General features: G+C 37.7%; 1 protein-coding gene across 2 annotated transcripts in view; it reads right to left on the bottom strand.

Moving 5' to 3' along the window:
- Nucleotides 1-14,347, bottom strand: part of LAMP2 (lysosomal associated membrane protein 2) — a 37,994-nt gene that overhangs the window by 6,439 nt on the left and 17,208 nt on the right. The window contains exons 6-9 of one of the 2 annotated variants that reach the window (XM_058536620.1): nucleotides 13,457-13,579; nucleotides 9,683-9,746; nucleotides 9,114-9,278; nucleotides 3,909-6,574 (exon numbers count right to left, since the gene is read on the bottom strand). In XM_058536620.1, the coding sequence (XP_058392603.1) occupies nucleotides 6,435-6,574; nucleotides 9,114-9,278; nucleotides 9,683-9,746; nucleotides 13,457-13,579 (492 nt within the window). In that variant the 3' untranslated portion in view covers nucleotides 3,909-6,434. Of the gene's footprint in view, nucleotides 1-3,908; nucleotides 6,575-9,113; nucleotides 9,279-9,682; nucleotides 9,747-13,456; nucleotides 13,580-14,347 lie in introns of those variants that run through there. The other variant, XM_058536621.1, reaches the window with a different exon arrangement.

Consider the following 14,347-nt stretch of genomic DNA (forward strand, 5'->3'; position numbering starts at 1 on the left):
AGAAGCAGAAAAAGGGTACTAGGACCAGTTCACAAAGGCATTGTATGCTCTAGGTAGTTTGGCCTTATACTGATGGCAAAAAAAAAAAAAATGCAGCAGGATTTTAAGCAGGATATTAATTTCAGAAGTTACGGCAGATGGAAGACTGGAGGCAGCTCTATTGCTAGAGGCCAGATGGCCAATAATATGGTCCTGAACTGGGTTAAAGAAGCACAGATACAAACACATAGGGACAGAGATTGGATTGGTGGTTACCAGAGGGGAAGGGGGGAGGGAGGAGGGTGAAAGGGATAATTCGGTACATGTGTGTGGTGATGGGTTGTAATTAGTATTTTGGTGGTGAACATGATGTAATCTATGCAGAAATAGAAGTATAATGATGTACACCTGAAATTTTTACAATGTTATAAGCCAATGTTACTGCAATAAACAAAAAATTAAGAGCCAAAAAAAATAAATAAATGTGGAAGGTGATGTCACAAATCAAAAAAAAAAAAAAGAAGCGACGGACTAGAGATCCAATTAGAAGGCAAAAATTGATCAAATGGATGTAGGCAGTGTGGTAAGAGGAGATAATAGAATGGTTTCCAATTCCACGCTTGAGTGATTATGTAGATGCTGGTGCCATTCATCATGATGGGGAATACAGGAGAAATGTGTTCACTTCAGTTGTTTGTAGTTATGTTTGTGTGTGGCGGTTGGTTTTTCATTTAATTTTTTTTTATTTTTATGTGTGTGGGGAGAGTAGAGAGGGATATGTGGAAGAGAGAGAAGTTCAGTTTTGGATCTGCTGAGTTTAAGATGCCTGTGTCCCAACCAGGTGGTCGAGGAACCTAAGTGGTAGTTAAAACAAGGGACAAAGATATTTCTTAGCAAGGGCAAATAGGATAAAAAGAGGACCAGAGACAAAATCCTTGGGAACACCAATATTTGAGGGATAAAGGAGCAGGAAAAAGAAGTAGAAAAGGCAGGTAGAATATGATGCCACAGAAGCCAAAGTAGAAAACAGTTTCAATTAGCATGGGAGAACAGTGTAAAATATTAAAGAAGTCTGAGAAATGTCCATTGGATCCAGCAATATGGAGGGTTGCAGGGGGGTATAAGTCAAAGTGCTGCAGGTTTAAGAGTGAATGGGAAGTAATTAGTTAGATCAAGAACATGGGATGGGGAACATACAATACTCACTATGATAAGTTTAGAAGAGAGGACAATAGGGAGGTTGCTAGAAGGGGGACATAGGGTCAAGAAAAGGTATCTTCAAGGTGCAAGAAACTTAAATATGTTTATAGGATGAGGGAAAGATCCACGAGCATTTTATAGGCTGGAGATGTTGAATGGTACAAGGTCTCCTAGGAGGTAGGAAAAATGGGATTCCAGAAGCATCGACTAGGAAAAGAAAACCTCCTGAGACGAGAGGAGGAAGGAATGGTGCAGATGGAGATACAACTGCAGAGAGGGAAGTAGGAGGCCAGGGTGTTGAACCACCACTTCTCACTATTTTCCATTTCCTTCCTTCTTATTGTCCTAGTTCTCCTCCTAGCTTGCAATCTACCAGGGATTGACAAATCAGATAATTAAGCTTATTAGAATTATGTCAAAAATAAGAATGAATAGGCTGCAAGGCACTTCTGATTGTGCTTGCATTTAAGAAATGTGCCAGGCTTTTGCTAGCCTCTAGGGCAATAACTGGGAACAAGATGCAATCCTGGAGTTTACAGACTTTATGACATTGACTTTGGCTGCCAGCTCAATGATCTTTTTTATTTGCTCCTTGGTTCTGTTAAGGATCCAGATAGCTGAGGCTGCCAGAGGTGACTTGTGAACATATGATGTTAAGAGCGCCCAGTTAGCTCCTCCCTTTCAATTTCCCAAATTACCACCCAGCATATAAACTATTATGTGACATGTACCATAAAGTATTATGCCTTGGATTTAATATAACTTGGTTTTTAAAAAATTCATTAGTAGATTAATTTCTTATTCTGGCAACAGATTCATAGTCCTCTCTTTCCCAAATTGGGTATTTGACCCAGTACTAAAACGACTTTCATAAATACTGCCAATAAGGCTTTCATGTAAGACAAATATTCCCAGAGTAGATGAAAAAGGCAATTCTAATACAAAGATCTTTCGAGATGCTGTCACTTACTTAAAACGCTCTCAATTAGTATGTGAAATATTAATTTATAATCACTATTGATTTTATGAATTCAACCTTTAAAAATTCTTTAGGTAACAGAAAATTTTGGTAACATGTATTTTTGGTAAAATATGTATTTACTAGGTAAAATATGATCCTATTAATAGGATCATACCCTGAAGAAAAGAAATCTTATTCTATATTTTGATCTATTTGCCTAATGTACACTCGAGACCATATTGAAAATATTTCTGGAGAAAGGAAAAGTGTATTTGTGGAAGAGTTTAATAGTCACAGAAGCAGTGAAGATTTTTAAAGATAAGTTTCATGGCCATTGAAATTTCAATGAAAAGTTTCATGTAGATTAAAAAATACTGTTCATATTCAATTTTCTATTAGTTCAGAAATTTTTCAAGTACAATTTTCAGTGTGAGTTGTAAAGCTGAGAGATACATTTATAACAAAATATAAAACAAACTCCTCTTAACCAATTGTGTCAAAATCTCTCTTTGGAAGAAATCAGCATTAAGAATCACATTCTTATGTGACATCTTACTTATTATATATTACATACCTTTTAGATCTATAGTCAAACCGTTTGAAGAATATCACATGAACCTGAAAAGATACTTCAAGCTACTCAGTATCACCCAAACATTTCTGTACTAGTTTCAAAAACAAGATATGGTAATTATTGATGCAGAAAGTTAGCTACCAGTGTAAAACATAAGCAGATGAGGGGGAGAGAGATGAACCCAAGTCAATTTAACATCATCTACCTAAATAAACGGAGACAAAATGCTATAATCTTAAAAATATGAGTCATATAAGAATTCCTCCTGAAAAATGGAAGAAACTTCAGATGGTGCGTTTTTACATTGTATGTAAAGTATGTTCTTGATACATGACAAGTAGCTTCTTATCAGATTCCTTCTAAAAATACTCATATATTCATTGAAATGGAAACTATCACTCAAAGAAATAAGAGCAACAGGATTTTAAGGACTTCCGGTCCCAGATAAAGAAACCGAGGCCCCAGAAGTTAAGCAGCTTGACCAAAGTCACATGGCAGCTAGTACCAGAGTTGGGAGCTGTGATGATTTACTGGCAGTCACATGGCTTAACTGGGTAATCCAGAGGAAAGTTATTAGCCAGGTTGCTAAGTTCTTTTTGTGTGATATACTAAGGTGACTGGGAAGTACTTGGAAATCGGAAGGTTCAAGTATTTTAGGGTGATCTGAGAGAGAGATTGCCACAATCCTATTTAGGTTCAGATCAATAGCTCGGTTTGTATGGCTGCAATATATAGCTGCTATGTATAAATACTATATATTAGCCTCAATTTAGGAGTTGAGAAAAGTGTACAAAGAGATACTCTGAAGCTTTTACAATGAAATAAATAGTCTAGATCACTGGTTCCCTAATTGGCTACACATCAGATTCAGCTGGGGAGCTTGCTTACACACACACACACACACACACACACACGCTTCATCTCAGACCTGCTAAGTTAAATCCTCTAGGAATGGAGCCTGGAATCTGAATTTGTATAACAAGCTTCCCAGGTGAGATTCTTATTCTGTAGCCAGCCCGGCATCAGTAGAGACCTATGTATGGAACCACTCTTCCAGACAGTAATAGACAGAACATTTTGGAAATAATTTAGTTCTACTTCTAAGAATTTTTAATGTTTCTCCTTTTGGAAGAAACTGCCATTATGTAGTATACAAAAGCTTGACTTTAACCAACGGGAAAAAATGTGAGCGAATTTCCTTAAGAAATAAAAGAATCTTTATTGTTTGTTTTAGAAGCAATATGTTGAGCAAATGAACAGGCAAAAATCTAAAGAGAAATACCATACATCAACTAGTGGTTTAAACATTTGAAAAAGAAACATAGAAAGTATTTACATGGACCAGTTTCTTTATACAAATGCTAAAACATGAAAAACACCCAGAACCAAATAGAATGTTAGATTATCAAGGCGTAAATCCACTAAAACAAATAAAACTACAAAAGGTACAAAGAACATGTGGCTATAGGAAATAATAGTGTAAATAACAGTACATAAACTGGCCCATGTAAAATACAAAAATATTCAACGAAGTCAGATTTTCTATAAAACAGTGCTAGAGGTATTTTAATATGAATCAGGTACGTAATCTAAATGTAGAAACTTTTAGAAACATTAACAGCGTAAAGTCAGTGCCACCCACTTGTGCTTCCAATCGTTATTTTTTAAAAAAACTGCTTTGTTTTGACTCATGAGAAATATCTAAGATCCATGTTCTTATAAGCATTATCCATTTTTATAAGGTCAATACATTAAAACACTATTTAAATAAAAAATAATTTTTAAAAATTAGATTTATATTTACTCTTTAAAAAGTTCCTTAAGCTGGCAATGCAGCTCAATGTAGCTTTAAGAGAAAGACTAGTCAGGAGTCTGATTCTGAGCCAGTAAGATTTTCAGGCTACTCTAAACAGAGAGCAAATTTAAGTGGGAGAAAATATTTATCACGCCAATATAACTCGAAAGATAGTTATAGACAGGGGCCAGCCCAGTGGCGCAAGCGGTTAAGTGTGCACACTCAGCTGCAGGGGCCCGGGGTTCGCCGGTTTGGATCCCAGGCGCGCACCGATGTACTGCTTGGCAAGCCATGCTGTGGCGGCATCCCATATAAAGTAGAGGAAGATGGGCACGGATGTTAGCCCAGGGCCAGTCATCCTCAGCAAAAAGAGGAGGATTGGCAGATGTTAGCTCAGGGCCGATCTTCCTCACACACACACACAAAAAAGATAGTTATAGACATACATGTGCTAACATGCAATTGCCTCTGTGTGTGTGTATAGCTAATCTACCAAATTAATTCAACATCAATAATATTGAGGAACCCAGATATCTCATTTTCTAGTGAACGGGGAGGGGTACATAATCTCCCACATGAAAAAACACAGGAACTTTCCATATATGGCTGCATATTAACAATTTTTTAATATTTGGTCAGCCATTCCAATAAAAAAAAGATCTAGAAGCAGCAAGAAATACTTGATGTGTTAACTGTCAAGCTGAAATGTTTTGCTTTCTCATATAAACACTAGGTGGTGCACGGTAAATGGACAATTGGTGCATCTCCCCAGAGCACAAAACTGAACACAAAATACATGAATTAATAATGATTCTACCATAATGAACAATAATAACATAAGTTTTGATTAGCACAGAACCATTTAAACGTGAAAGCCAAATTAGTAAATGTTGTAGCAATCAATGCAAACAAAGAACAACTTTTAAATGGACTAAGAGAAGACCGAGACTTTCGGGTTAGGTGCAAGTTACTTTATAAGTCTAAGTGCACTTCTTTAGGTTCCAGGACATACTGGCATTTCTTCTTTAAGGAAAAGGAAAGAATAAAACATACTGCCACCAACAAGGATATTGGAAGGCTAAAGAGAAACCTACATTAATTTTAGCCCTGCATGTAGAGGCCAATTTACGGGTACAAAGAACTAACACCCCAAATTGGCACTGCCTAGCAATTATCTCTAAAGCACCTAGAAAATGGATTGAAATGCCCAGTTGGAATAGTCTTGTGTCTTGCAATTTAAGAGTGAAATATCCAGTTTTTTTCAAAAGGATTAAACAATAAGATTAACACCTATTCTAAAACTTAAAAAGCTTTTTTGTATCTTTTGTCATTATAGCCATGCTGAATACAAATATATTCAAAAGGCATTAGAAAGCACTCATTGCTAAGAACATAATAATACTAGACCCTGTTCAACCTACTGGCATATCTCTCATAGGTCAAATATGCAGCGGTGCAAAGCACCTAAGTTAACCTGCAAACAAAATCACAAAAAAAAGGCAAAAGGAGCAAGTACTAATCCACTGTAGAATTTGTTGTCTCAAGTCGACTACATGCAGGGAAAAAAAATCTCTTTTCAAAAACTGTTTTTCCTAAACTGTTTATTTCCAGTCAGAATACCTAAAGTGAAAGCACTGAAATACTAATTCAAGACAATAAAATAGAACCTATAATCCAGGTGATTTTGCACATGCCTTTTGCTATAGAAATAACAGTTTTCAATTCCTTGGTAGGGGAAACCAAAATCACGTGACTAATTTGTAGTTTATAGTTTTTGGGGTGTTTTGACTTAAGTTCGAAATCCCCCATACCACCCATTCTAAGATCAGAACTGCAACTAAATATACCTTAAAGTGAACAGTATTGCATGTTGGAACTTGTACTTGCTTTATTGTTTTGTAACAAAGACCACATATGGATTAGTGTTACAGAGTCTGATATCCAGCATAACTTTTTCTTCTGCCAATTAGGTAAGCAATCACTATAACGATAATCAAGCCTGAAAGACCAGCACCAACTAGAATTGGTATTAGAATGGTGTCATCATCCAGCGAACACTCTTGGGCTGTAGGTGAGAAAAAGTGTGTAACAAATAATGAGTATAATCAAAAAAGAATGTCCAAAAGTAAAAGATGTTGATTCAAAAGTCAGAAATGTTCTTACAAGATCAACTTTAAGTAATTAAGACAGGTATACGGTCATGCGTCACTTAACAACAGGGATACGTTCTGAGAAATGCATTGTTAGGTGATTTTGTCATTGTGCGAACATCACAGAGTGCACTTACACAAACCTAGATGGTATAGCCTACTACACACCTAGGCTATATGGTGCTAATCTTATGGGACCCCTGTCATATGTGTGGGCCATCATTGATTGAAATGTTGTTACGTAGCGCATGACTGTATTTTAATGATAAAGCTACAGAAAACTATGGATTATTCTAGAATTAAAATCCTAAAACTTACTTCTCCTTTCATTCATGTATGTGTGTGTATACATAGATATTCATATATATGAATACATATATACTCATTTATATCTATGACTAAACACATACATGTGTATATGTGTTTCTTTGTTTATATTCCAAGTCCTTTCCAAAATAGGAGTATTACTTTATTAGAAATGAAGAGAGTTAATCTAGACAGATTAGCCTCTTAGTAGTAGAGTGAATGTCTTTTGGGAAACTGGGAACAGATTAGGAAGGTTTAATCACGGGGTCAGAACAGCCAGGCTGGCTCTGAAGTCCTGTAGAGCAGAGATCGACAAACTATAGCCCATGGGCCAAATCTGGCCCAAGAGCTAAAAATGGCTTTTAAACATTTTTGAATGGTTGGAAAAAAAAAAAGAAAGAAGAATATTTTGTGACACATGAGAATTATATGAAATTCAACTTTCAGTATCCATAAATAAAGTATTATTGGAACACAGCCACACTCATTTGTTTATTGCCTATAGCTGTTTTCGTGCTACAACAGCAGAGTTGAATAGTTGTGACAGAGACCATATGGCCTCCAAACCTACAACACTTACTGTCTGGGACTTGACACAGAAAGTTTGCAGATCCCTGACTTAAGAGTATATGACTTTCGTGGCTGCAAAAGTCAAGAAACTGGGACCTCTTACTAATTTGAGTGCATTTACCACATTTATCAATCTGGTTGGGGCTGGCAGCCCACAGGGGCTATTTGTTTCTATTTGTAGAGAGTAGTCTGATACAGTGAAATCCCATCAACACTCTTTTACCTTACTACAAGTCTATTTCCTCCTCCTATACAGTCAAGTATTACCAGTGTGTTGTATTTATAGGTACCTACAGTCAAGAACCTGGCTCCACAAATAAATTATGCATTCATTATCAGTTTTAAATGCTGTATACTTCTTTGAGTGACATTTTTAATTCTATGTCCATAAAAACCAAGGTTTCAAATTAGAGAAAGAACACAGCTCATCTCTATTACAGCTGACAACAGGCTTGAGCTGATATTACAGTGCAAATAATTTTAAATTCGAAACACAAATCTGGGCCTAAAATTAGGGTAATGACATAGGGAAGCTAGATAAAGACTTAAAAATAAAACTATTAAAGGATAAAAATAATGGAAGTACATAAGCAAAACTGACAAAAGGGAAAATGAATTCTTGAAAAAAAATTTCAAGTGTGATTGACCTCTCCAGTCCCAAGAATGGTAGCGTGAAGAGCCCAGTTTATTTTGGCCTAACCCTAGTCAGGCTAGGTATTCAGCATTACTGCAAAAGCAGTTGAATGGCTCACAGTATATTCACTTTTAAATACAGCTTCCACATTTCCTTCCAAACCATAGAATTTTTAAAAAGGATGTGGATGACTGGAATAGCTCTGCTCAGCAGAGCTGTGATCCACAAACCCTCAGTTTTAAGTAATCGGTTTAAAAGGACAAGTCAATTAAGGTATTTTATGTACTTTTTTTTTTCTTCATGCAAATTTTAATCTTGTAATGCCAAATGCATCTTTCATATTCGTCTACACACCCTGTAATGAGCCCTTCACAAAGGTTTCATTAAAAATCTGATAAATACTACCATTAGCCCTGAGTAGATCTTCAAAAGCCTCACTCACACTGGCACACGCTTTTAAAACTCCAGATCAATCAGCTGGCCAAAACATAGTTCACCATATTTGAGGCTTTGCTATCACAATCTTTTGTCTTAACAAACTAAGACCAAACTGCTTTTATTTGGGTATGAAAAGGTTTACAGCAAGAAGATGGCCCCGAGAAAGCAGATGCAAGATGCCCAAAGCTGCTGCTTACAAGCGCCATCCTTCTCACAAACTAAAACCTAGAGGAAGTGCTCTACCTTAAAGCTCACTTAAAGCTTCTATCAGTTTTTATAAGAACTTTGTTGCAAATGGTTTTCATATCACACAAAAAAATCTGGTTTGAGCAAAATGATGAGCTAAATGCAGAGTTACACAACTTGCTCAAGACTATGAGAATTCATCGAGAGGTGAATTTATATTTCTCCATTTCAATGCTTAAATTGCCAAGACTCAAAGGGAAAACCACCTATCAGTCAACATAAGAATATAAATTATTAATAAAACTTGCTTTTACTCTTACCTGTAGAATACTTTGCTTCCTTCACATTGAAAGGCTGAACTCTCAGATCAAAAGTATTTATCTGAAATGCTCCCGACACTGAAACAGTCTGCTCTTTGTTGCACATATAAGAACTTCCCAGGGGGGCATCCCAGTAGCTAAGGTTGTTATTTGCAACGCTGAAAACTTTTAAAAGAAAAGAAACACGTTAGTAACTTCTTATCCTATCAACATAAAAAGTGGGACAGTCCTCAGGATTTTTCAGTGAAGTATGAGAGCTTGGGGTACTGGGTCTACCCACAGAAAGCAATTCTTATGATCACCAGATTCCTTATCTTTCTACAGATGTTTCTATAGTCTAAAAGTCAGTCCCACTCTTAACCATTATCCACCATACTTTGAAAATATGGGATACTGCAAAAGTGCCTTAGAGTTCTAAATTACTGATTTTAAGTTGTGGTCAAGGTACAATCTTCCCATGGAATCTTCTGTTCCATTAAATAAGGCACTATTTGGTAGCAAGACAATTATGGTTTCTATTCTTTCAGCATAACCCACACTTTTTTCCCCAAGGCCAATGCTTTGCTTACCAGAGCCATTAGCCAAAGACATGCTGATGTTCACTTCCTTCAGATAGAATCGGTTTTCATTTTTCTGTTTGAAAAAGAGCTTCCAGTTAATCAACACATCACAACTGTCTACAGGCACAGTTAACATCCACAAAAGAAAAGCAATCTAATACTATTACCCAGAAGATAAAACCATAGAGTAGACCTGGGCCAGCAGAATAAACTGCAAGTAAGTAAAGAGAATGCAAAATGTGACAGACTCCCTTTTCCTCCGCATTTTGTTTGCGATGTTTGGACCAGAGGTGTGGTTCCGTGGTTCTTAGACACTCGGCAATCCACTCCCTCCATTTCATTCGTCCTGTCCCTTGTGGAGCCCTCACCACCTCTAGCCTGGGTCAGGACAGCCTCGTAACTGGGCTCCCTGCCTTTCAGCTTCTCCAGCTCTAATCTCGCCTTCGCTGCTGTTACCTTTCTGAAGCACTCATTTTTTTTTTTTTAAAGATTTATTTATTTTCCCCCAAAGCCCCAGTAGATAGTTGTATGTCATAGCTGCACATCCTTCTAGTTGCTGTATGTGGGACGCGGCCTCAGCATGGCCGGAGAAGCGGTGCGTTGGTGCGTACCCGGAATCCGAACCCGGGCCGCCAGCATCAGAGAGCGCACACTTAAACGCCAAGCCACGGGGCCGGCCCTGAAGCACTCATTTGATCAGCCAGTCACTCTGATTATTTCAGCACTGAGGATGTACAAGGTAACATATCTAGTGCTCCAGGGAGCTAGCAAAATGAACCGGACTCAGATCCCACCCCCACCGTGTTTGCCATCTGCCAGGGAAAACAAGATAAACCCACAAATAAATAACCATATTACAAAAAATAAAGTACTAAGTTATGAAAATTAAAAGGAGATAAATTACTTCCAACTAGTGGAGGAGCAAAAGTAATACAAGCTTAGGGTCGGGCCATTAGAACTGGGTAGGATTCGATTAGGAAACAAGCAGAAAAGAGTACTGGAGAAGGCAACAACATGAGTAAAGGTAGTCAGAAAATAAGCATAAAATAAGCATACCACAAGTACGCCGGCATTGGAGAACTTGCTAAATGCCAAGCACTGTTCTTAAAACTTCACATATAAGGCTGCATTGAATACTCACAACACCCCAATCTGAGATGGGGTAATCGAAGCACGGAGATGTTAAGTAACTTCCCCCAAGGCTATATGGTTAGTAGTCAGTGAGCTGGGATTTGAACCCAGGAAGTCTGGCTGCAGAGCCTATGTACTGGTTATGACTACACTCTCCTATCTCACTGGATGCACACAGGGAAGAGGGCGAGGGGAGCATGAGATGCGTGAAGAAGGAAAGAAGGAAACCAGACGCTGGAGAGGCAGGCTATACTGCATGGGGGGCGGAGGAGGCTTGAACTACCCTGCCACAGAATTTAGATGCTATTTTGTTGGCAAACAGACCCAGTGAAGGTTTTTGAGGAAGAGCTGTGTGCTTCAGGAAGATTAAACCGATGCAGAACATTAAGGGAGGGGAGGAAGAGGAGGGACTAGTTAGAAGGCTGTGTGAACAGTCCAGGTAAGAGGTAATGCAGGCTGGAATCAGCACGAAGGCAGTGGGGAATGAAAACAAGGGGACAGACTCAGAGAAATTTCAGGGGGAAGCATAAAGGAGGACTTGACAACCTCATCACATCTCTCCTCCACTTAGGCTATGTCTCGGCTCGGCATTCAAGGCTCTCCACATTTTGTCCCAACTACTTTTCCATATTTATCTTTCACTAAGCATGCCACATGCCTCATTCTCCCAGCTGGTCTTGGTTGTGTTCCTCTATCTAGGGATAACCTGTACTTTTCCACTTACTCCTCTTATCTCCACATGTACAAATCTGACCCATCCCTGAAGGTCCAGCTCAAATGCCGTCTCTTCTGTTAAACCTTCCTGACTCTCCTCCAGCCAGAATTAACTGCTCCCTCCTTGATACTCCCATAGCACTTTCTATTTTCCTCTGGTCTAGCACTCTTCCTACTTTGTATGCACCTTCCACAGTACTCTAACTGCCCACAGAATCAAGTTCAAAACCTTGAGCACAGCATTCAAGGCTTTCCACAAAACGGTAATGATTTGTATATTTCTATCTTTCCCACTAAACTGTGGGCACCTTAAGAATACAGGCCTTTTTCTTTGTATCTCACCATAGCATTCTGCACATAACACACTCGAATTCAATAGATTCTCCTTAGAAGCATCTATCATGACAGGCTTGAAGGTGAGATGGGCCCCACTGAACTCTGGTGACACTGCAGGTGTTTCTTGGGTTTTCAAAGTGCCTGTAGCATGGTTAAAATGTCACTATTTTGGATTACATTTTAAAATAGTCTGCTGGGAAAATTAAATATTGTAATTATAAAATATTTCCCCCATGAGAGTCAGGAGAAACCATGCTCCTTTTGGGATCCTATTGCAGCTAGAAACACCAAACTTAACCACTCAAAAGGGAATGAACCTAAAATATTACTTTCCTAATTCCTACTGACTATAATATAATCTCTAGGAGGTAACTTCAAAAGAGAACATGTCTGGGGAGGCCTGCTCTTACCACATTGGAGAGGACAAGCCTAACTAGACATTTTTAGTAGTAACTCACTGGTCATATATGTACTCTAACATAGGAATGATTTAAATGCTGGAAAAGGGAAGATTTTTGTAAACCTTTCTAAAACATAATTGCCTAATATAATCCTCAGTTACTCAGCATATATTTCATAGAGAAAAAAGGCTTTAGACTCAAGATACCAAGTTCAGACATGAAACAAATAACAACATACCTACTTTTTATATATCAGATGTTGAGACTATTTCCCATCCCTAGAAACAGTAACATGATTTAAAAGCAGAACTGTTTTTATCCACTTAACAATAACTCTTAGTTTGAGAACTGTTGGTAGTTCAACATTTTCCTTCACCAATAGCTATCCCCTCTTTCCCATTCCCATATGCTCTAACACGTACACACACACACACACACACACACACACACACACACACACCCTCAGAAAATTATGGGAACAATAATTGCTTCTGATAAGGTGGAAATAAAGGTTCCTGATGATTAATTTATGCTACAAGAAGTAGAATATGTATACTTAACCTGGAACCTTCTGTTTAGGGTTCAGCCCTTGATACAGGCATGAACAACAAAAACCTGAATGACGCCATTATAAACTACCCTGATTTAACAAATTAATGCATGTAAAGAACTTATACAGAGCCCTGTACATAGCAAGTGCTCAATAAATGTTAGCTATTATTATTACTGATATGATTACAAATAGCATAGCCTCCAAAAAGCCTAAAGTATTATAGCAGACAAACATGAGAGTTTTCTAACCAATAATAGAGAAAAATATTATAGAAATTACTTTATATCTTTTATATATATACTTTATATATATATATATATACACACATACACTTTATTATTACATATATCTATATGGATATATCAGACAGTTTTTTTGATGTGGGTTAATTATTTTTCCTACGCTAAGGTCTATATAACAACAGAATAGCCACTTTTGGTGAACATTAATGCAAGAGTCAGCCCACAGCCCACTGAGGTGACCCTGAGATATTAACAGGCATCAATGGACTACATTTTATAATTAAGTAGTGTTGAAGTGGAAAGTAGAGCTAAATAATCCCCCCAACACATACACACACACACCTATTTAGACTTTCAGATGTGTTCTAAGAGAATGAACCCAATTTGAGAAAAATCTGTTACTCACCACAGCAAAGACAAAGTCAAGATACTTAATGCTGCTGCTGTTCAGCCGAAGTAGAGCAGTTTGAGGATGGCAGCTGCCACTGAAACCAGTTGCATTGGGGTTGATGTTAATAACCGAAGCAACCTTTAGGGGAAGAATAGGGAGGAAAGGTACAGATTAATCATAAAAGTCTACAGCAAAACCTTACACTCTAATAAGACCAAGTTCAGTGGAGAACAAAAAATCTTTTTTTGGTCTGGATACTTAAGTTTATGGTGTCTAACTTTCAAAAAAAAGTTGGCACAGGCCCTCAAGCTAGGACTCAAATGACTTTAAAAAAAAAGAAAAACAAGAGGGAAGCTTCCTCAGTAAAGAGCCAGATGAAAACACACAGTTTTTATGGAGCTAAAGAGCCATCTGTCTAGCTTGTTTAAGTCGCAGGACTCTGGAAATAGGATTTCTTCATTGGCGCGCCCTCTGTAGCCTCAGTGGAACATTGCAACTAGATGTGCCATGTGTACTTGAGCATATCTACATGATTCCAGTCATCAAATCGCTGGAGAAACAGCTGCACTGTTCCCTACATCAACCTACAATGCATTGCAGATAAAAGTGTAAAGGAGTTATATTTTAAACTGACTGAAATAAAGATCAACTGTTTGTACTATGATCTACTGATGGTAAATAGAGTCTAAACCCCAAAGAGTCCCTTAAACTGCTAGGTTTCCTGCTGGCCAAGACAACACCTTGACAGCGACATTAACTCTTTATGGCTATAGTAACTCCAAACTAATCAAACAGCAACAAGTCAACGTCAAATCTCCATTTAAAATGGAATCGTTCTTGTAACACTACTCTTGGACTAAAGGTAGGATATATCGTATTTGAAAGGAGATACAAAAAGAATGTATC

The sequence above is a fragment of the Diceros bicornis genome, chromosome X (assembly GCF_020826845.1).
Source record: "Diceros bicornis minor isolate mBicDic1 chromosome X, mDicBic1.mat.cur, whole genome shotgun sequence".
NCBI classification, from domain to species: Eukaryota; Metazoa; Chordata; class Mammalia; order Perissodactyla; family Rhinocerotidae; genus Diceros; species Diceros bicornis.